Here is a 22,768-nt window from a genome sequence, read left to right on the forward strand (position 1 = left end):
TGAGAGGTGGCCAGAGAGGCCCTGGTGTCCCCTCTCCCCGTGCCATTGCCCCCAGTTGCAGCAGAGAAAGGTCAGGAGGTGGCACCTCAGCAGCAGCCTCAGTGGGGCAGAAAATCAAATGCTTTCAAATAACACAACTGTGCCCAACTTGCAGGAGTGACTGTCAGCAATCCCCCAGAGTGACTTGTACACGTAGGTAACTTGGTGGGTGACAATATTTAACAAGCAGCCCCTGAAGCTTAAGCGGAGAAGCCACCAGCCAGAGAGCCCTTCCCCACTGGGACTTACATGAGGGAGACGGTGAAGTGGAAGCGCTGCCGTAGCCCCTTGAAGGTGATGAAGGACTGCGGGGGGAAGCTCCTGGTGGTCATCTCGCAGTACGGCCGCTCGTATTCGCCCGGTGGACACTCACACTTGAAGCCGCCGATCAGCAGGTTCACGCAGGTTCCTCCGTTCTTGCACACCCCGGGAGCGCAGCGGCCGGAGCGCGCGTTCACCTCGCAGTACTCTCCTGCAAGGGGACAAGCAGACGTCAGGGACACTTCACCCCAGCAGCAAGCTGTGATGCTCAGAGTGGCTCTGCTAAAGGTTAAGCTACTTCCAAAGTTCTACGCCTGACCCGCTCTGCAATCAAGGCACAAGCCTGTAATTGCAGGGGGTAAGGGTGCTGCATCGTCTTTCAAGTCTGAATTTTCAGGGGAGTGCGGGATATGATCTGCTGAGCAATCCTCTTGCAAATACCCAACAACACTGGCCCCAGTTTTCAGATTCCTTGGCTGCTGCCAGACCTGGTGATAACTATAAAGCTGGTGACAGACAGATCTATATGGGAGGAGGTAACATCAACAGTTAAAAACTTACACACTCTCTGTCAACCAAAATATGTGTAAATTGTTCTGGCGTTTCACTATGGGTTGGAAATTGTGTCAACAGATAAGTGTTTGCACTTCGCCTCGAGCGGAATTTGGCTTTGCTGCCCATGGCAGCAGCAGGGCACGGCTGAGCTCGCCACAATGGTTGCAAAATGTTTATAGAAAGAATAAGCAGGATACCAATGACATACATATTGCTTCCACCTTTTCCCGTGTATCCTGCAGGTGACAGCCATCTTCTGAACTCTTCAGAGACGGGCACAGTAACTCCTCGCAGAAATTACAGATTCTCTGTATGGGTTGCTGAACCTGTTTTCCCCCCAAATGCCTTGTCTTTATTAACTCAGAAGTCTGTATTAAGGTGTGTTAAATGCAATACTAAAGAATGAGGTGTCTTCCTTTCTATGTACACCATAATTTTTCTTGTGTTTGCCCAAAATCTGAGAGTGAATCACAATTGTAAAATATAACATACAAAAGATATTCACTTCAAAAAATCTGCTGCGGTTGGGACAAAAGCAGCTGCTGAATTAATCATTGTACGGGAAGCTAAACCCTCTGTGTGAGTTAATTAGTTAACATTTACGTTTTGGCATGTGTCTTCCTAAGGTATAAAGCATGTTCAGATCCTGCATGTAAAACTCTTCAGAGAAACTGAAGATGGCATACATAGCTGAATTTTACCCAGTAACAGTGCCTGACGAGTAAATGTAGAGCAAAACTACTCAACACAACCAGCTGAAGGAATGAATGTATTTGCAACAGTTTGATATTTGCATGATTACTCACTACCAGATTATACAATCACATTAATTCAAGCACAGTTAAAACCGTGCAAATGCATTCCTGGAGGAAAGTAAAAGCAGCAGGAGCTGTGGGCAGTGACTCACAAACAAAGGCAAATTAAAGCAGAAAGTTTTGCTCCAGTCACTGCCCCCGCAGCCCTGCTCCCGCGGGTTCCCACGCCAAAGCTGCCCGCGCTGCCGCATCCAGACCTGGACATGCACCTCTGTTTTACACCAGGTTATATTTTGCAACGGTGTGCAGCTGGTTTAGCCACTGCTCTGGGGGCAGCGATCTCTGAGACAAGGTGAGGTGGACAGCCGAGCCATTTTGGCTCTCCAGCTTTGCTGCCTTTCTCCTCTCACATCAACATCATATGTTTTTCAGGCAGGTACGATTTATGCCAGCAAAATGCAGGAGCAAATACAAGAGTGCTGGGACCATGCTGCCAGCCAAATGCACATCCCATCCAGGTGGGCTCAGCTCCGGAGGACCCACCTCTGGTCCTGCTCCGTGCTCCCCACATGAGCGGAGCCACCATACAACTGCCTCCCGACCAATGCATTTGTCTGTCTCCTGGCAAACAACAGACTGGGCTGTTTCAGTATATTTGAAAGGGATGTGATACAAAGCACAGGGGAGCTGAACACATCTCTCTATAATAATAACTCTTGCAGTTAACAAATTATGAAATAAATCTTTCCCGTCATCCTAGAGGGAGTGCAATCCAAAACCTCTCAAGTAATAAACCATGTAGCTGAGAGTTCAGCTTCAGGCCTGTGCTTAGAGCTTTTCTGATTCAGCACTGATGTTCCCATATTCTTCACTTCAATGTATTAAGTTGAAATGCCGTGAAAACCTTTTGATAAATATCATCCTGTTTCCATTTATTAACTGTAAGTATCAGGCAAGATTATGTGAATACACCTCCCATAGTACTTTAAAATGCTCTACAATGTGTTTCTTTTGTGAGAAATTATATATATCATCCAAGAGGGAAAATTCCCTCAGTGTACTGGATGTGCAAAACAAAGCATGCACACACACTGGATGCACTAAGAGGACACTACAGAAAACACTTCTTGATGATCCGCTGCACAAGCACAGCCCATCCCCCTTAATACACACACATATTGTGTACCAAAACTCTCAAAAAATGGACAAACACAGTTTCTGAAGAAAGATTAAACACAGGCTTGTTGCTTTAAAAAAAATCGTAGGGTATTTTGTGAAATAACTCTCCAACTCAGAGAGGAATGCAATCTTCAAGGCTTTCTGAAAACAGAATGATATATTTGGCAAAAGCAAATAACGCTCAGGCTTGAATACACAGCAAGAAAAAGGAGCGAGCTAAAAGGAGAGATTCCTGGCACTGCAGCACGCTGTGGAAATGCCATGGCAATACAGAGGTGGAATATAAAAGCCTAAGCTGGAAGCCACTGGTGGTTCTGTATTAATTCTGCAGTAAGAATGTACAGATCACTTGTTTAGATACCTATACAGGCATCCAACTATTTAAGAGAAAAGAACGGTTACAGAAAAGTTGTATTGAATTATGTTTTGACTGCTTTTCATTGTGATACTTAAGTAATTTAAAAGAATGTAGTTCAACTTTAAATAAGATCCTTTGTCCTATATTCATTCAGCTGTAGCATCATTGATGTCCCAGTTACTAAAATTATTCTGAATTCTCTTTAGTTTATAATGTAAATGAGAACTGCATTTGATGCATATTCTTTGATGTTGAATTTTCATATTTTATGTGTATTTACCAAAATATATGAAAATAGTAGTTTTGAAATCTCTACAGTAACTCCAAGATATCACTGTGCTTCAAAGCACATAGGTCTACTAAGAAGCTTGATAAACCCCTATTTATCCTTTTTCCCCAAGGTAAAAAAAGTGCCTGAAATTATTTAGAAATGTGGCATTTTTGGCGTTATGAAGTAGCTATGTGAGCAAGTATTCAAGGCAGGGCTTTAATCAGGGGCACCCAACTAACCCCTTCTGTCAAGACAACACACCTTTGTCTGGCTCTCGAGTTTGCCACTTCCAAGGGCGGCCACCTCACCCTGGACACATCTCCACCCCATAGCACTGCTCTGAGGCCTGAAAAGTGCCCTCAAAATTTGAACCAAAGCCTGCATGGACGTGAAGGACAGGCTGGTTGCTGGCTGGAGTCCGGGCTGGAAGGGAAGAGCTACTTGAGGAGCTGAAAAGGGAAAGCTGAAGGGATCTGCACCCGCCAGCCCCAGGGATGAAACGCTCCTGGGTGCCTGCCCGCAGCTCAGGGTCGGAGGGATGTCTCGCATTCTGGTGGGAAAAAATAGTACAGAAGGAGGGAGAGCTGCTGTGCAGCGAGGGTCTGGAGGGTGATAAGAGCACAGCCCGGACACTCACCACACAGCCTGGAGTGGGTCTGCAATGCTGGTGATGCTGACATGGCTCACCCCCTCACCCAGCCCGCGAAACTCCCCTTCGCTCCTCATGGCATTTCCTTGGCTATTATAATTTCATTTTAAACACTGGCCAGCATTTTAGGAATCACTTAAAAAACTGCTTATTTATCACAACCTTGTGAAATCCAAGCAGGAGATGTGAAGTTTAGTCCCTCCAGCTGCTATATCTAAAGCATGCACTGTCAGATAACACAGGCCATGGCTGCCTGTTATCTGCCGGCAGATTCCTGCGCTTCAAAACAATTCTGGTCCTAGCCAGCAAATAGTTCACTGTTAAAGGACAGTAGCTGATCTTATTTGCTCTCAATTAATATTGATGACTCTTAAAACTACAGGCCCTGTGGTTTTTACACAGCCCTTTATGTAGTGCTTCCTGGTCTTGGAGCTCTTGAGATCACAATGTGGTAGTTGCTTTTGATACTGCTTCCTCCTCTCATGTATCTCTTTTTCAGTTTTAGGACTAACTTTACAAAGATGTTAATCATAAAATTTCTCCTATTAATTTTAGGTAGGTGAGGACACTCCAGTATCAGGTGTAACATAACCAGACCAGGCAAAGGAAAAGACTGGCTAGAAGATCTGGTCCTCCTCTGACCTATTCCAAACAAAGTAATGGAAGAGTTCAATGAATAAATAATCAATGATGATTGAAAAACTGAAAAGAAATACAAATATACTATTTGAAAAATGAAAAACTAGCCTCACGATTGCAAATACCTTGTGAGCTCAACACTGTGGGTTTCAGTCAGCACATTGGTGTGCATCAATGAGCCCGGCTTTGCAGAAATCTGCCTGTGGTTTTGTTGGTGAGTTGCTTGACCTTGTAAAGACAGACAACGTATAATGTTGGAAAGCTTGCTGGAAACAACATGATGCCATTAGTGTAAATACAGACTTACTCTACACTTCAGTTTACTGCAACATGTTTCTACAATATCCCTGTTTAGGAAATAGCCCTCAAAAATTTGTACCATTCTCCAATTGTTTTCAACTGAAATACTACATTAAATACATCTACATTTATGTGAAGCAGCAGACCTGCACTGATGTTCTTCTTTTTTCCAGTTTTCCTAGGCACACGTTAATTTTTCACTCAGCACCTGTAATTGTTTGACTCAAACTGATTCTTCTCTCCTTTCCTTCATCCTGTCATTTGCTCTAGATACATATTAATCTTGTCCTCCATGTCTGTAGTTGCTTCACCTGAATGGAAAGCATTTTGAGAAGGTGATTTAAGGAGCCAGCCTAAAACGATGTACTTTAAAGTAGAAAGGAGAAACTATAAGAACTAGGGCAACTAAATTCTTCAAAGAATTCCCATTGACCCATTGCCCTAATAAAAGAACAACTGCCATTAAAAAAGTATTTTCTATCTTGCGCATTACGGGAAAAATCAATGCTTCTTTTCCTCTAGTAACTAAACCGCTACTAACCTAAAATGACAAATGGCACTAAAGCAATTAGTGCCCTAAGTAATAAGAAGGCTGTTAAAACAAATTAGCTGCAGAATCAGCCTGAAAATCTCTACTGGGACAAGAGATAATGAAGTTGGGATCCAACACACCCACTTTAGAGGTGGTTTCATCATAGTTTGGGCTGAGTGGGAGTTACCATAGTTCCCTCCTTTCCCCAAACTCCTTTCACTTTCCTTCCCCTCCCATGTGTTGGCACTCAAGGTAATCCTGCAGTTGACTGATTTGTGGAGCTAAGATGTCAAAACACCATCCACTTCTTTATTGTAGGGTTAGTGATCTTCTGATCAGGTTCCTCCTAGGACTGATGGATGAATAGCACAGCAGGCACAAGGGAAGGAGGCAGGACCATGCACCAGGGATAAGAATGAAGGAATGGTCTTGGAAAGGTTTAACTGTTATGGAAATACAGCTTTAAGTGTACGCTCACGTGTGAGTGTAGTGGTTCATGCTTGACTTAGGTGAAATGGATCAACGGCTTCAGTAGATAACCCACCTCTCTCCACTGCCTGTGAAGGGATATACTGCAGGAAAATCTGCCTAAAATGTAAGTGCAAGTCAAATAATAAAAATGAATGTTGGATTTTGCCAATAGAGGGAAACTCACGACTTCAGGGGCTCTGTGGTACATGAGCCTACCCTCAGAGCCTTCTGGGGAAAGTGAGCCTAATCTCCTAGCAAATGCCACTTACCAATGAAACATTACACAAATAAACAAACAAGCAAAAATCTACTGGTTTTGTGAGAGAGGTTAGAGAGCGGTTACCCAGAAAAAGTAAGCAAGTCATTCTGAATGAAGGAGAAGCTGGATCAAAGAGAAGTTGGAAGCCACTGGTGTACTAGTGACTGTGATTAATTAGGGGACAACTATACCCATGTACCATTTTACGCAGATGACTCAGAAGTCCTATTTGAAGAGCAGAGGTAAAATCTGGGTCCCTTAGAAATCAATGGCCAGACCCCTCATGCCACTTCAGAGAGGCTGCACAGATGCGTTCATTGGACTCAGTACCAACACTGACAGTCGCCACTTCATGAGGTTCCTACATTACGCTGCTGCTGTGTTCAAATTCGAAAATACACTTTGGTCTTTCCTTTAACCTGTTTATTTATGTTTTTACAATTGGGACTGATCTAGAAAACTTAGTATCAGCCCCAACACTCTTACAGAAAGAAACACCAGCTTAAGGTCCATTTTGGGGTCTCCCTCCTCCCCATTGCTTTTTTACTCTTTTTGCCATTTTCTGCACTACGAAGGCAGATTATAAGAAACAAGCTAAACTAAAATAATACATAAATACATAAACACACACAAGCACTCATCAAACACAGAGACATACACTCACACTGCTCAGGAATAAACCTCAGTGACTTGTAATCACAGCTGTCTTTTGTAATTTAAGTTGCTAGCTGTTCCAGATTTAACAAGATGTACTTGCAAGAAAGTAACCTGTATTTAAAACAGTAAGCAAAACAACAAAAACATTCCTCTCACACACTTTATATATAAATAGCTTGCCAAGTAGCTCTCTGAGGTGATAGAAAATGATCCCAAAACAAGATACTCAGGAAATCAGTGTTTTAAGTTTCCTGTGGGCATAAGCACTAAGCTCTGAGCTCGTGGGAAGAGAGGGTGCAGAATTCCTAGTGCTCTCTTGGCTATTTGTATCATCCCTCTCCTTTATGATCATCCTTCTGTCTTCCCTGTGCCTTCTTCCACAAAGTTCCCTCTGGGCATCCCTGATAACTCACAAATCAGATTTCCCAAAATCATGGGACTGGGCTAAATAAAGGTCATGAGATCTTTAATCACGAGATGCTCCAAATAATGAACATGGGAGGCTTTTTATTTTCTTTCATTTGCCTCTGAAGCTGTGGGTGGCATCTGCTGGCCCCAAGACATGTGAGAACTTTTGGTGGTCAAATTCCAGCCCGAAAAACATGACTGAAACCAGCTGCTCTGAGGGAGCTCCCATTCCCACTCCTACCCCAACAGGAAGATGCTACTCAACCCTTCTCATCTCTTCTTCCCAACAGGGTCCTTGGGGACAGCGTCTGCACCATGGCCACTCTTGGGTCCTGCAAGCTCCTGGGAGGAGGAGGACCATGATGAAAAATGCCCTGGCCAAACAGACAAGGGGAAGGCCAGGACCCCATCCCACCTCCTGAGCAACCAAACTAAACCATATTTTACAAAGGCCAGAGCAGGGAAAGGTCCCCATCTCTCAAACCGATGGCACTGCACAGGCAGAGCAGCCACTGAAACAGTACCTGGCTCCTGGCCAGTCCAAAGCCAGGCCCAGGATCCCACACACAGCACCAGCCTGAGCAAACATGTTCCTCTTCTCCTCCCCTTCCCCCCTTCCCTGGTCACAAAACAAAGCAGAACAAAAGACACTCTGCAGGGATGGGTGGACAAATGAATGATTTGGGACTTTTTTTTTTTTTTGTGGTTTTGCATTTAAATGAGAAGGAATAATTGGGGAAAAAAGAGACAATACTGAGGAGGATTAGCGATATTTGGGGCACATCTGTTAGAGAAATGAATTAGTCTGTGGATTCCAGAAACCATGAGCACATTCTCAAGATGATATATGCTCAATCTGAATGGTCACTGGACCTTCCTCCAACTTCCACCAGTGCTGGCAGGAACAGAGCATAGAGAAAAGTCACGACCAGGTCCTCAATACCTGTGCTGTCTTCCTTGTATGGTTGTTGAGGATTAAAAATTCTCAGTCATTCAGCTTCCACTCTGCCTACACCAGAGAAGCTCGCCTTTCACTGTCCAGCAGCAAGACCAGGAGTGGTGCGAGCACCAGAAGTGGGGCCAACACTTACCACAAGTATTGTGATTTTTTTCCTATGGCGCTCTGATGAGCGAGGAGCCAGACCCTACAGTAAAACAGAGGTGCAAGCAATGTGCCCGGTTCTCCCCGCCGCCTGCTCCCATGGCACGGGATATAATCACCCCAGGCTTCTGAGGAGATGCTGAGGAAAAGCACTCTTTCTGAATGTGTTAGATGCAGCAGAGGACAATGAGAAATAAAACATCCATGCCTTCAACCTGCCACAGCTACCTACCAGCAATTTTTTTTGCGCTATGAGATCCAACAGCTAATATCTTAATGTCTTAAGCTTAACTCTTGGCTGATTTTACAACTATCTCTAAGCTCTGTAAATTATTGAACCAATTGTTGTAATGTACAGTGCCCTCACGAGGTGTCATCTCCCTCTGCATTTGACCTGTTAAAGCTTTAGAGACCTCTTTACGTTCTGTCTCTCATCCAGGACTATAGATGGCACAAATCTACACAAGAGAAAAAAGAAACACACTGAAATTTCCAGTTTATGTTGAGTTCTGTGGAAGGTGTACACGTAAGACAATTTATCATGATGCAATCTGCATTGATTTAAGGTAAGACATGGTGATGAAGCAGTGCTTTTCAAAAGCCTAAGCTTTATCTCTGGATGTATTTAGTAGGGGGAAAACATTAGTGTAGATGTCAAAGATAAAACCCAAATTAGATTATATCATTGTGTCTGCAATTTGCATTATGTCTTACTTGGAATAAAATCTCTTCCTAAAAATCCCACTTTAAAATCAACGGGAAACCTGGAGATCTAAGAACAAAACACACCTCTGCATTCCCCAGTTATATTCATTTACAGAGGAATATCCTTCCCTTATTTCTAAGAGAAACAACCATCCTCTACCTTTACTATATATACATCTGACAGTGTATTTTCTTCTCCGCTCTCTGTGTCACTTGATTCATCTCCAGGAGCGTTACTCGAGGGGCACACGGAGGGAACTCTGCCCGCAGGACACGTTCCCTTCGGGACAACCTTTGCAGACTGGTCTGTATCTGCATCCCTGCACACCTGCAGGCACTTTGGCCTGGGAACCAGCCGCCGTGCCTGGTTCTCACCTCCCTCCACGGGCAGGAGCCAGAAAGAACAAGGGCACTCAGACTCGGTGTGCCTCTGCTCAGATGACAAAAGAGGCTATTTCATCATGCAAAGCTGCAATTTTTAGCGGGCACTGAATGCCACCGGTGGCACCGTTAATTCCCAAGGCTGTTGTTCCACAGGCCATTTTTGCCTTTCCCAAATATTTGAAGTATTTACGTGAATGAGGAAAGCAAGGCAGGCGTGGTGGCTGCGCCAGGGCCGTGTGTGCAATAACATCTTTTATCAACAGGAACTCGGAGGTCAGAAAACCAGACGTGCTTCCAGGCACCGTCCCGCTTCCCGCTGACTCTCATGCTGAGCTGCTTCCACAGAGCAGGACACCAAAGGTTGCAACGCCCAGTTCCCAAACTGGTAGGGAAAGGGAATGCTCTAGCACTTATTTTTGAGCAAGCTAACATCTTGAAGCCCTTGAAAAAGGGAACATACCTGCAAATAATTGACCTCAGAAAGAGAGAAAGAAAGAAAATGACCCAGAAATATGGCAATAAGGACATCAGGGTCTCCCTTTCAATGGCAAACATCACTGTGTTCTTTAGGAGAGTCCGACCCTTATTCCACTAAGATCCTATTTAACTTTCTGCATGTCACTGTTTCAGCTCAGAACAAGAGGCAAAGCACAGAAGAAACCATCAGCCCCGGTCCCCAGCAGCGTGCTGGGATTAACTGCACAGGCAGCTAACTCTGCACACCTCCAGTAAAAGAAGACAGACGAGAGCCTGCATTTTGTGTTTTCCATAAACTAGAAGTTTTCACAGGAAAATCTCACTCTCACATCTTCTGTGTAATCCAATGCTACGGTAAAAATGATGGCATTTAGAAATAGGCAGATCTCAAACTAAATCATGCCCCTTAATGTTCTAGGTGGTCCCAGAAGCGCCGGTGGAAAGAAGTGTAATGGCAAATTAGTGAGAATAATTGAAGAGAAGCCATAAAATATTCATAAAGCAACCAAAAAACGTGCTTAAAGTAAATTTATTATTGTAATTGCATCTTAGGAGGCTAGGATTTCATAGCTTTATATTTTCATTTTATATGAGAACTATTAGGTTAAAAGGAAGTTATACACTGTCCTTATTGTGGACTGTATGAGTTCAGAGGTTGTGCTCGACAGAGGAAATACAACTGGTAAAAACAATCTGATGCTCATCAAACTTCCATTGTTATACCTTGAAGGTAAATTTTGAAAAAAAACAAAAAGCACTTTGCTTGTCAAATGACGAGGATTAGGGTATAAAAAGATAATCCTATAATCTTACATTTTGGTAGCTTCGAAAATATTTAATATACAGGTCAAGAACATAAACTGAAAACAAAAAGCAACTTAACCAGAGAAGCAGACTTTTTCTTAATGACTCCTGAAAATGGCCAGGTAATGTCACATATCTTGAACAAAACATCTCAAGATCAATATATTTTTAAATCTACAGACTAGGCAGAAATTCAAAAGTTACTTTTAAAAAAATATTTTTAAACAGACTCATTAAAAATGAATGCAGCCAGCTTCCACAGCTTGTACTTTACTCGTGTGTTACAACAGTTTAGTAGATTAAAATTCAGCCTTTTTGTAAAATATGTTTTCATTTAAAAGTCACTTCAAATGATTAACATCTTGTTACAGTTAATATAGTTCATTGTATCATCTGTATACAATGAATACAATTAATAATGTTTAATTATTTATATAAAACACTCATCTTCACAATAAAGTTTCCTACAATGTACATATCAGTGCGCTGACCCCTTGAAGCTGGGTGGCCCTATCTAATTAAAATATTTTTAAAAATTATTATATTGAAAAATGTAGTAAAATAACCTCTCACAAGCTTAGCTACGGAGAATTTGAGACAGCCTGAAGTGAAGCATCTTCATCCCAACTTTTAGAAACTGAAAATTGGGGCGGATGGCTGGTGTGGAAGCCGCGATTCGGGGGCGGCGCAGAACAAACCCCGCCAGGAGGAGCAGGGCTGGGCCGCAGGCACCCAACCGTGATGCTCCGAACAAAAGAGCATTTGCCACAACAGTGAAGTTGTGGTTCCCACCGTGCCCCGCACAACTGTATTGCAGAACTGTAATTATCTTGATGTTCAAGGCCAAGTGCCTCAGTCTGGTGCTCAACTGTCGAAACCTTCAATCATCGTAACACAAAGAACAGACAAACAATAAACTACTTCATACTTTTTTCCTCCCTAACAGGACATTATCCTGATACCCTCATCTCTGCACCCAGTTGTCCTTATTGCCACTTTCCTGTTGTTCATCTGCTGATGAAAATAAAAATGTCTAACTTGGGAATTATAAATATGTACAGACACCCACATTTTTTGCATAATTCAGTTTTACTGAATGATAAGGGGGCTTCCCAGTTTTGTTTCCCAGTTTTGTATTTACAGCAACAGAAAAGGAGTCCCATTACCTTGTTCCTTGGAAATTCAATTTCTTTTTTGTTTTGAAGATCTAAAATATTTAATTCCAGCCTTCCTGGAATTCCTTTTATTAGGCTTCACCTCTGATTTGCTATGAACGTTGTGAGGGGCTTTCCAGAACACGAGGCATATTGGAAAAAAATACTGTCTCACTATGATTTTATCTTCCTCACATATAACTTAAAGGCAAAGTTGTTTTGTTCTGTTTTTTCCTCCTTTCTCTTCTCCTCTTTCCCTATCTGATTTGTTTTCAGTGAGAAAGAAACCAACCAAGACACCTGGCCATTGGCAAAGGAAACCCCCAAACACGTAAAGGGTACTGACTCTTAGCAAGTGCATGTTTTGATGTATTAGAATGCATTTGTGTGGCTTACTTGCAGTTTAAAATTGTATTCAGCTAACCCATCTGACATTAAAAAAAAATCTCTAAGAAAAAACCCCAAGCCTTACATTACACAGGCTTGACTTGGCTAAATAAATAAAAACACAGTTGTAACCTATGGTCACAGAGAAGTTGGCCATTGCTTAATAAATGGCTATTTAAAATATTTTAATTAAAATAAACCTCAGTGTGTGTAGTTTCTCTCAGCTCCATGTTCTGCAATGCATATATATGTTCATAATTATGATGGTGTGTGGGAATTTAGCTACATCAGTGAGCAGGGGTTTTATATGTACCTATAAAATTATAATAAAAAAGCTCCACTTTGTGTAATTATGCTCCACCTTCCATTTTTTTGGTTGTTTTTAAATTATACCAATGGAGATAAGCAAATTCATTATAACAAGGGTTTTCAAAAAGCCTGGGAGAATTGTGACTCCCATTTAGGTGTGGTAACAGGAACTCCATCAGCATAAAACCAGGAGTACAAGTCAAGAGCCTAAAACCTGCTGAAAATCAATGGAGTAAGATTAAAAAAATACACGTACAACAGGTTAAAGGCAACAAAAGAGATTTCACACATGTGAGAACAAAGAGGATCCTAAATTTAGACTGATTGTTACTGACCGGAATGCCCCGAGGAAACCCCAGGTGCTCAGCAGGTACCTCTCCCACCAAGCACCACCAGCCCATGAGCTCATACTCGCAGGATGTTTTCTTGCCAAGAGGTGGAACGGACAGGTGAGGTGCCAGAGGCAGGTACCCAGGCCAGGGTAAACCCAGCTGCCAGCAGCAAACATGAGCTCAGCCTGGCCTGGCTTCAGGCTCAAATGTGTTGTTTTCACATCAGGTTTTTAACAAAGTTTCTCTTTAATGAAGCAGACTGAAGCCAATGGCAGGGGAGTTGGACTAGATGATCTCTAAAGGTCCCTTCCAACCCAAACCATCCTATGATTCTATAATTATACCTGGTCATTGGGGGTTGATATTAAACACCTACATTGTAGAAGAGCTGGGGTAGCACCTGTTCAACAGCAGCAATGCTGTCACGCCACAGTGTGTGCTAATGGGCCTCTCAAGTCTGCAAGCTCCTTGACTTCACACAGCCAACACCTGAGAACCTGCCTTCTCTCCATCTTGTAATGTAACCCAACAGGCATCAATGGCATTAACAGCAAGTAGGTGTAAAAATGTAATTGCAAGCATGGAACCATCCTCAAACTGGTTACTGCCCAGGCTCTTTGGACACTGAATTTTAGCTACATGCTACTCGAAATTATCAACAGTGGCAGAAAAAGCATAAAATCTTCAGTGAAAAACTGCGAAGGTGACAAATGAGGAGAGCAGGTAAATGAAGAGAAGAACAGGCCAGCCGCACAGCCATCTCAAGGAGAAGCTTATGAGGAAAGGCTGAGGGAGCTGGGTCTCTTTAGCTTGGAGAACAGGAGACTGAGGGGTGACCTCATTAATGTTTACAGATATATAAAGGGTAAGTGTCATGAGGATGGAGCCAGGCTCTTCTTGGTGACAACCAATGATAGGACAAGGGGTAATGGGTACAAACTGGAACACAAGAGGTTCCACTTAAATTTGAGGAAAAACTTCTCAGTGAAGGTGACAGACACTGGAACAGGCTGCCCAGGGGGGTTGTGGAGTCTCCTACTCTGGAGACATTCAAGACCTGCCTGGACGCCTTCCTGTGTAACCTCATCTGGGTGTTCCTGCTCCGGCAGGGGGACTGGACTAGATCATCTTTCAAGGTCCCTTCCAATCCCTAACATTCTGTCATTCTGTGATTCTGTGAAGCAAAGGATCATAAGGTGCAATCAGTAAGGAGGATTTCCTAGACCCTGAACTGTTTGGAAGAGCTACATTCATAAGTATATTGGAGCTGAATTACTAAGGTGGCTTCTGAAGTCAGGCCTAAGTGATGACACCGGTGTGTGATCTGCCGCTTGCTTTTACAAAGCCGCATCACACCTCCACTGCGATAAGAACAGAAGTCTTGTCGAACCATTCTAAAACTCATTAAGAACAAACACAACATGAAGTCTGTAGCTAGGTTTCCACATGACAGCAAAGGACTTTGATCAGTGCAAGTATTTCCACGGGCGAGGAGGATAAGACAGGAGGCTCCAGAAGAGGCATCCGAACCCCCGGCACTTGCAGCATCAAAGATCATCCTACGTGCAGCATCTCGGGGCGGGGGGCAAAGGAGGGTTCGTACATGACTGGGAAAACTTTCAAACTTTAAACAGTAGCTACTTTATGCACATCGGGATGAGGGTAATGTGATAAAACTCTTTGCTGGGGTTTAGGAAAAGGCACGGCAGATTGACATGAAGGCTGCAGGCCATTTACACCGTTTGAGAACTAAACTGTCAACAAATACACCGCAGTAATCCAACTGGAAAAGGCTTTTCGCATCCTGGCAAGTGAGCATAGGTTGAAGATTAGCTGAAAGACATATTCTGCAGATAAAAATCCACCTATAGAAGTGGTAGACCTCTTCAGTCACTCCTATGAATCTCCTATTAATTCCAGATGTCCAATGTTCACCTCGTGTGGTTTAGTGACATGGACAGAAATATATTCAACAGAAATATGACAACATTTAAAAGTTTAATGGACTTTGGCTTTTGACTGTAATATATGAAAGTGTAACTTCACTCTGTTGTTATTATTTCAGTTATCTGTGGAGGCGAGCAGTCACGCAGTCATGCTGTCTGGGCCACAGCCTCAGCTCCAACCCAGCAACACTTGAGTTCAATCATAAGGCTGTGGTGTGCAAGTCCCATCCCTGCACACATTAACAGCGAGCCTGGCTGCGAAAACAAGCAAGGACCCATTTTAACACACACACAATAAAGCTCTGAGTTAAACACAGCAGATGAGTGGGCACAAAGCCTCCTGCTGAGAGTCTGTCAGGAAAGAAAAGCCTTTCATGGGGATCTCCCCCAGGTTTCTAGCTGTGGGCAGCCCAGGAATGGCCCATGGGAGTTGCCTTAGCTGCTCTGGAGTTTGTCATTGACTGCTTTTATGTGACCTGGAAGAGATGATGATGCTGTGCCACAGCTTCCCATCGCTTTGGTGAGGGGGACAGCATCCTCTTGCTCAAAGGGGGGTCTCACAGGCTTCCTTCACTGTTAGTAAGAAGAGTCCACAGTGATCCTTAGATGAAATGTGTTCTGTACAGGTGCAGCTTGCAATGATCTGAAGGCATGGTCTCTGACAATATATATACACCCAACAAGTTTGCCAGATGATACCTCTTAATCTGAGTATTCAAAACTAATACCTATTTTCAGGAATTCATGACGTAAAATGGACATTTCACTAAAAGGAAAGAAAGGAATGCAAATTCACAGTTGACTGCTGTGCTCTTCAAATGCAGCATGCACTGCCCAAGAGCCAATGGAAGACTTATTACCCGTGGCTAATTGCAAAGAATAGGTTGTATGGGTTCCTTACATGCTTAGATATTAAGTCAGCTCACGAGACAACATCTGGGGTTCATTGCTGTTTGGTATGGGTAAATGCAGCAGTCATATGGGGAAACTTCAAAGCACTGAGAGTAAGATTCATGAGACGCTATCTATCACAGCACATAGCTGAGTGGTCAAGATCATAAAAAGAGGAAAAGATGGGGTTTTCCAGCTTTTGCACCAGTCATGCTCTGAAAAACATTTGGAAGAGTTAGGCTCTGCTTCTGGACCATCCACTGTACTGCTGGCGGGGTCCTCACCAGCTGCCCAAGTGATGTGAGCCCTTGGGGCTGGGAAGAGGCAGCAGAACCTGACTGGAACCAACTGCTGCCAACCGCAGGGACACGGCTCGCTCCACACCCATGGAGATGTCTGCTTGTTCAATACAGGCAGAAGGGGTCTTTCTTCTCAAAAATTGCATGCTGATGAGACAGAGCAAGTTGAAGATTGATAGAAAAGACTCTGCTGGGACATCCGTGCAGGGAGCAGAACTATGGGGTACTAACCGTAAGGAAAGATCCTGTAAGCATACATTCATTTCTCCATCAGAGTGAAAAAGTTAGCTGCACAGGTCCACAGCAATCAAAAGGAAATTGCATTGCAGTTATGCATACCTAGCTCCACTACAAACATCAAAACAACGGCATGGCACAGCACTGCTGAAAAACAAGAAAAATTTCTAGACTTCCAATGTCACACAGACCTTCACCAGGCTGCAATACACTACATAAGCTTTCTCATAGTGCTGCCATAGAGAAACTGCAAGGAAAGGCAACCAGGTATTCCCCTCTGAGGCACTGAGAAACCGTGAAAGTTATTAAAAGGCTGATAGTTGTCACTCTTCCTTGACTTTTCCCACATCCAGGATCAGCAGAAAAACTTCATTAAAAACTTATGACTTTCTGCAAATGGAGAAATACACAGCATTTAAATTCTGAAAACAGTGCAAATCACCCAGCACTCTCATAATTGTAATTATGTTTAAAGTCTTGAAAATATATATACTAGTTTTTACAGCATTAGACCTTGCCTAGGCTGTTTTCATCTCTTTATAAAAATGCACCTGGAATCCAGTAGTATAACTTTGGACCTGGACTAAGGGACACTGTTTAGGCAGTAATGATAGAAAACATCGTAATACCCTCACTGCATTGGTTAACACTGGAATGAGGTATCACAGAGAGATGACCCACAAAGCTGTCCAATACTGTGGAAAACATCCCTACATTTATAGGAGTGTTTGGGAACTACCGAATTTCTTACTTGGTGTTTCATGGCAAAGACAAACGTGGCTACAGCTGTTGGAAAGTTCTGGAAAAGCCCCCCAGCCCAGGGAGGACAATTTTGTCCAGCCTTGTCATTGCAAAGCCATGGCCTTTCATCAACTAAGCAAGGAGTTAAAGGTGCAGGAAGGAACCTGAAGGAATCAAATGAAGGTTTGCTGCACAGGATCTTGGCTGTTACACGCCTGTGATCCCACTGCTCCAGCAGAGCTGCAGAAGTGTAACTGAGAAGGGAATCTCAGACCGTCTCACCCAAGATGAAACACTCATGACGGCTACCCTGGCTGCCAGATTTCTCTACTTGAAAGCTGAAATTCTCCCAAACAAATCTCTCCAGCCTGAAAAACGAGAATCTGGTATCAGACCGAGCTGGGAAATTACTATCTGAAGAATGGATATAAGTAAAGATAAGGCAGAAGCAAAACTTCATATTTATTTTTACTGCTATATGTTTGCAAGAGCCAAACACTGAGAACTTTCTAAACAATATGGACTTCTGGCAAAATGCTGCAAAACCAGCTATAATTACCTTCTCATGACACAAAAGTCAGAATTCATGGTGGCCAAGTTAGATGTCATGATTTCTCATGTCAATATGGTATCAAAAAATAAATTAAGAGGAAAAAAGTGTAACATGTAAAAGAACTCTAACTGCTGTATTTGATTACTGTAAGATTTACATCCCCTCAAGATTTCTCCCCTCTCTGAAGTGAAATCCAAGGAGAGATGCAGAGGATATGGGAAATTCTCTGGCGATCTTTTTCCCTAGAAATTGCTCCTTGCTAGGGTTCAGGTAGCAAAGGAGGCAGAGAGAATGCCCTGTGCTAAGGAGAACTGTGGGAACATTAAATCTGTTATTTCTGGGGTTGTTTTTTTTGTTGTTGTTGCGAGTTTTGTTGTTGTTGCTGCTTTTTCCCCTTGAAGAGCTTTTGTTCTGTACAAACTACATTTTACTTTTTGGGAGCACAGACGCAGAGGAGAACAGTCGTGGCAGCTGCTGAGCAGAAGGACCACGAGCTGTGGGAAGACCCAGCGAGGGCAGGAGGCACCTGCTCATGGCAGGGCAGGAACCGTGGAAGTTCACACCCCAAACGGTGGTGACTTATGTCTGCAGCTCTATAGGAGGTGCCGGGATGGGGCTGGAAGTACAGCTCATTCAGAATCTGCTGTGGCAACCACTCAACTACAGTTCATCTCAGCTGCTTCTGCAGCACTCAAAGATAAATGAAATACAGCTGGAAAAATTACACAGGCTTTCCACAGTGTTCAAGTTCATTAAATTTGTTTGCTTAGCTTAAATTACATCCTTTAACCCTTTAGTCATGCACACTGCTCCCCGCCATCAATAGCATGACTGTGTGTACATTGTTCACTTCTCTACACTAATTTGTATATAAAGAAAAGGAGTTAAAGGGGTCACTATTCTGAATAAACATGATTAAAAATTTATGTCCTTCTGCACACACGTCCTTACATCACAGGAAGTGAAGCTAATTCCAAATCACACCAAACTACCCAGCAATCGGGTTTCAGAAATATCTTGTAGAAGCTCAGTTTACCTTTGTGCCCGTAACAGAAGAGTCCTGAAGACAGAGAAACTTTCATCAAGTATAAATGGCTAACAATTACATCAAAACAAATGGAGGGCTTCAAAGCGGGGTGGAAAAATGGGGGGAAATTCCATCCGATTAAGATAGGACATAATTACCTTCTACAGGAAATAAACACTATATTTTTAACAGGTGACCAGTCAGATAGAGTCAGTAAAAGGTTATGATTGTGCAGTGATTTCTCATCAAGTTGCAGCATATCTCCTCAGAGAGATGACAGATCTTAGCATCTTCTTGTAATTATTTTTCTAGGTAGGCTCTTAATTGGGAATTGGAAACATGAGAGCTCCCAGAGCAGGCTGCACTTCATTGACTATTACCATTCATATTTCATCTTTTACAGTTAATTCAAAGATTCATGAGTACCTCATACTGGTATGTTACTACAATGAGTAGTAGTGGTAACATTTCAGTAGTACCAGAATCTCCCAACTTTCATCCATACTTTCTGATCATTCTGACTTATGATTGCTGCATTCCATGAGCCAATACACACTGCTGCTATTGAAACCAACCTGTGCTGTTTAAATATTAAATAGATAGAAAATCTGGATCATTGCAAACAATAAATATTTATATGCCAGCAGAAAACACAGTATTACGATTAACAGATATAGACTGTAATTGAAAATAGATATGAATGTGTTTAAAACACAAAAAATCATACGTAAAACAACAAATCTTAAAGAAGATGGGGCAAGATTCAATAATGGATCTTTGTAAAATACTTCTGGTAATAGATTACTTGTTGATAACATTTTCCACCTTGTTCTGAAAATGAAATGAAAATGAACCAGCTAATGACCACGGTATGTGGGTTAGTGTGTCAGCTTTGATGGAAAATACATTGTCATGCAATGTTGAGCCTAAAGGCACTAATGTAACATAAACCAACCACAGAGTAGATGGTAATTGTCTACTGCATTTATTCAGCAATAAAACAAAAATATTCAATAATAATGGTATCAATTTAGAGGGAAAGGGATTCCAGAGCCCTATTGATCATGGTTGCTTGTGTTTTGCCCTGGCCAACCTGACTGTGATCATGACCTCACGTGTCCTTCCAAACAATAAAGTGTTTCACTGAAGCACAGTTAACTCTGGAACCTAAAGATGGCATGGCCATAAGCAGTGCTCACTCCTGAGCTTCTGATCACTGTAATATCCTGGCAGCAGGACAGTTAATTTTTAACTCAACAACTATGCACTGAAAATACAGTTACAGATCAAATCTTTCTTTGTGTATGAAGAATATGGTGCCTTTCCTCTAAATATGTACTGTGTCTGTTCTGACTACAGCATTAATTATTAAATATGTTTGTCAATTATTAATATAAGATTTTTCTCTTTAATTTTTAAAGTATATTTAGCCTTTTTTTTTTCTTGAAAATTTCTAGCAAGAGACCATCAAGATCTGACACAGGAATGCATGTTATTCCAAAAATTAAGATGTGGATGAATTATCCCTATTTATATGCATATCTTTGTTTAATGAAACTTGCTACTTCTAACCATTCCTATTTACAGTATAATAGTACATAAACATGTTAAATTAAATTAAATCTATTCTGTGATGCCCAATGCTGCATGTATTTTGCATCAGCTGTATGCAACGGATAATGGACCTTATAATGTATTTTGCTGTGTAAGTCATTTATGAGAAGGCTGGCAGGAAAACCACACCTCAACAAAGACCAAATATCCCAACCAGCTCACAGCTCTATTCAGGGTTGCACCAGTCAGGCAAAACGTTCATCTCTGTTCCCTTAGGAAGGTCCTGCTTCCCTGAACCCCACTCTGATCTCAGGAAGCATCTCTTGCCCCTCTTTCCAGGCAAAGACAAGTTCACTTGCTGCTGCCATGTCCATCCTCATTGACTGCTGGTTCCTTCCATCATCACATTTTTAATTATAACCCTGAGTGAAAAGCCACAAAAACTGAAGGAAAACCCTTCCCACCTAGAGGACTGGATCCAGCCCAGTAAGCATACACATCATGTAGATATTTTTGCATGGAGACTTAAATAATTTATGCTTTCAATTTTTTATAACTTTGGCAGAGAGGCAGTGTTTGGAACATCCCCCTCTGCTTCACCCCTTGTTTGCGGGGTCACAGCAGACATTGCTGAGCCGTCAGCATAAATTACAGCCAGCAGCACGTCAGCGCAGAACACTTAAATGCATGTGCAATTTCAAATACATAAATAATCCTAGAAAACATTCAGCTAATATTTTTCCATAGCTTCTCAGGAGTATTTGAGAAGCAGCACTTTGATCTTTATTAGCTGTCAAGTCCATGATAAGGCAAAGTATGCTCCTCAGCAGGCTGCTGGAGACAGGCCTGGCAGAACCTACGTCCTTCTGGAGTTTATCTGGACACTTACAAACTAGAACTGACTTGCAGTATTTCTCATAAATGTGTATTACTGCAGCTTCTTGGGACCATGAACCATCCTCACACTCTGAGCTTGTTGACAACCAAGAGCTGATGAGCTCCTATGATGGCTGTGCATCTCCCACTATGCCCTGGTAGGAGGGGACTGCTAAGTGTCCAGGAAGGAGTTAATATGCAAAAACTTGAACCAGGGAATGTGTCCCACCTTTTTCCTTCCAGATAAAAGCAATACATTTGCATAAAGCGTTTTTAGCAGAAATTCACACCACAGGAGTTGCTTCAGAAGCTGGCGGCCCCCTTGCACAGCCTGGAGCAATGGATGGTTCTTACCACCGTGAGTGCATGGAGATACGGGACTTATCCGAAGTGACGTGTGACACTCACAAGCCTTCTCTGGACCAGAAGGCAGCACCAGGAGTTTTTCTCCCTTTGACTAAGAATGTCAGCTTGACACAGAGCTGGCCTGGCTGATGGTCTAACATATAAATCATGGGTCAAAGATAAGATAAACACATACCAGTGTAGTCCTCATAGCATTCGCAAGTGTAGCCCCCTTCTCGGCTCCGGCACAGCCCGTTGCTCCCGCAGGGGTTGGAGTAGCAGAGGTCAATCTCCGTCTCACAGTAGTCGCCCGTGAAGCCCGGGGGGCATCGGCACCGCAGCCCGTTGATGGGGTGGATGGGGCGGAACAGGACGGTGTTGGAGCTGATGAACGGGGCCGAGCTGTCGAACTTCAGGACAGAGACGCACTTCATGTAGTTCTCACAGGGCTCACGCAAGCAGATGTTGTCATCGAAGGGCAGCACCCTCTGGGTGGAAATCATGGTCAGGAGGGTCCTGTTAAGGTAGATCTGCTCCTGCAGGTCCTCGGAGGGGAAGAACTTGTTTCGAATGCCACCAGGGAGCAAAGCTGAGAAGGTCACATTCAGGATATTGGAGCTGACATCTGTGTCATTTTGGATGTTAAAAACGAAGATGCCATCCTTGGCGGTGGAGAGTACTGTCGCCACCCCCTCCACAAACAGGGACAGGAGAGGAGAAAGGAACCTCTCCTGGGACATGTTCTCCAGCCGCACTGTGATACTGTTGGTGAGCATGTCATCTGTGATGATGGTGACACGCAGGGTGCAGATTGCTGTGACACTGTGGATGCCATCTGAAGGGAAGAGAGAAAGACAACAGCAACGTCAGAGACCAGGCTTCAACCTATGGACAAGGAGGCTCCCACAGCCTCCTGGAAATAAAACAGACCTTCGAGGCGTTTCAGGGCACCGGGATGGGAGAGGGAAACGTATCCACCCAATGCCTTTACTCAGGAAAACAAAACAAAATCTCTTAAGGATTGCAACTCGAAGGACCAGAGACACCTTGAAGAGCCCAGAACAGCTAGAGAACATCCCAGGCAAACAACTGGCAAGAGCTAGTGAGCGAACGGACAGCCTGAGAGCCCCAGGACGGCCAAGGAGGAGCCAAGGGGAAGGGGCTTCTCATGACAGCGACTGAATGGATCTTCATACAAGTCACTGCTAGTCTACAAGCAGTGCTGGGAGGCTGTCGCTTTTCACAGCACAACAACAAAATTATCTTCTCCAGACATGGTCTCAGACTTAATGAGCCAGAACTATGCACATAC

The 22,768-nt window shown here is 43.2% G+C and overlaps 1 protein-coding gene across 1 annotated transcript in view; it reads right to left on the reverse strand.

Annotated features, from left to right (window-relative positions):
- Positions 1–22,768, reverse strand: part of CELSR1 (cadherin EGF LAG seven-pass G-type receptor 1) — a gene marked incomplete at its 5' end in the record, with an annotated part of 169,542 nt that overhangs the window by 75,857 nt on the left and 70,917 nt on the right. The window contains 2 exons of the mRNA XM_082061971.1: positions 289–511; positions 21,653–22,291. Coding sequence (XP_081918097.1) covers positions 289–511; positions 21,653–22,291 — 862 coding nt within the window. The remainder of the gene's footprint in view (positions 1–288; positions 512–21,652; positions 22,292–22,768) is intronic.

Source organism: Streptopelia decaocto (assembly GCF_964273445.1).
Source record: "Streptopelia decaocto genome assembly, chromosome: 1".
Taxonomy (NCBI): domain Eukaryota; kingdom Metazoa; phylum Chordata; class Aves; order Columbiformes; family Columbidae; genus Streptopelia; species Streptopelia decaocto.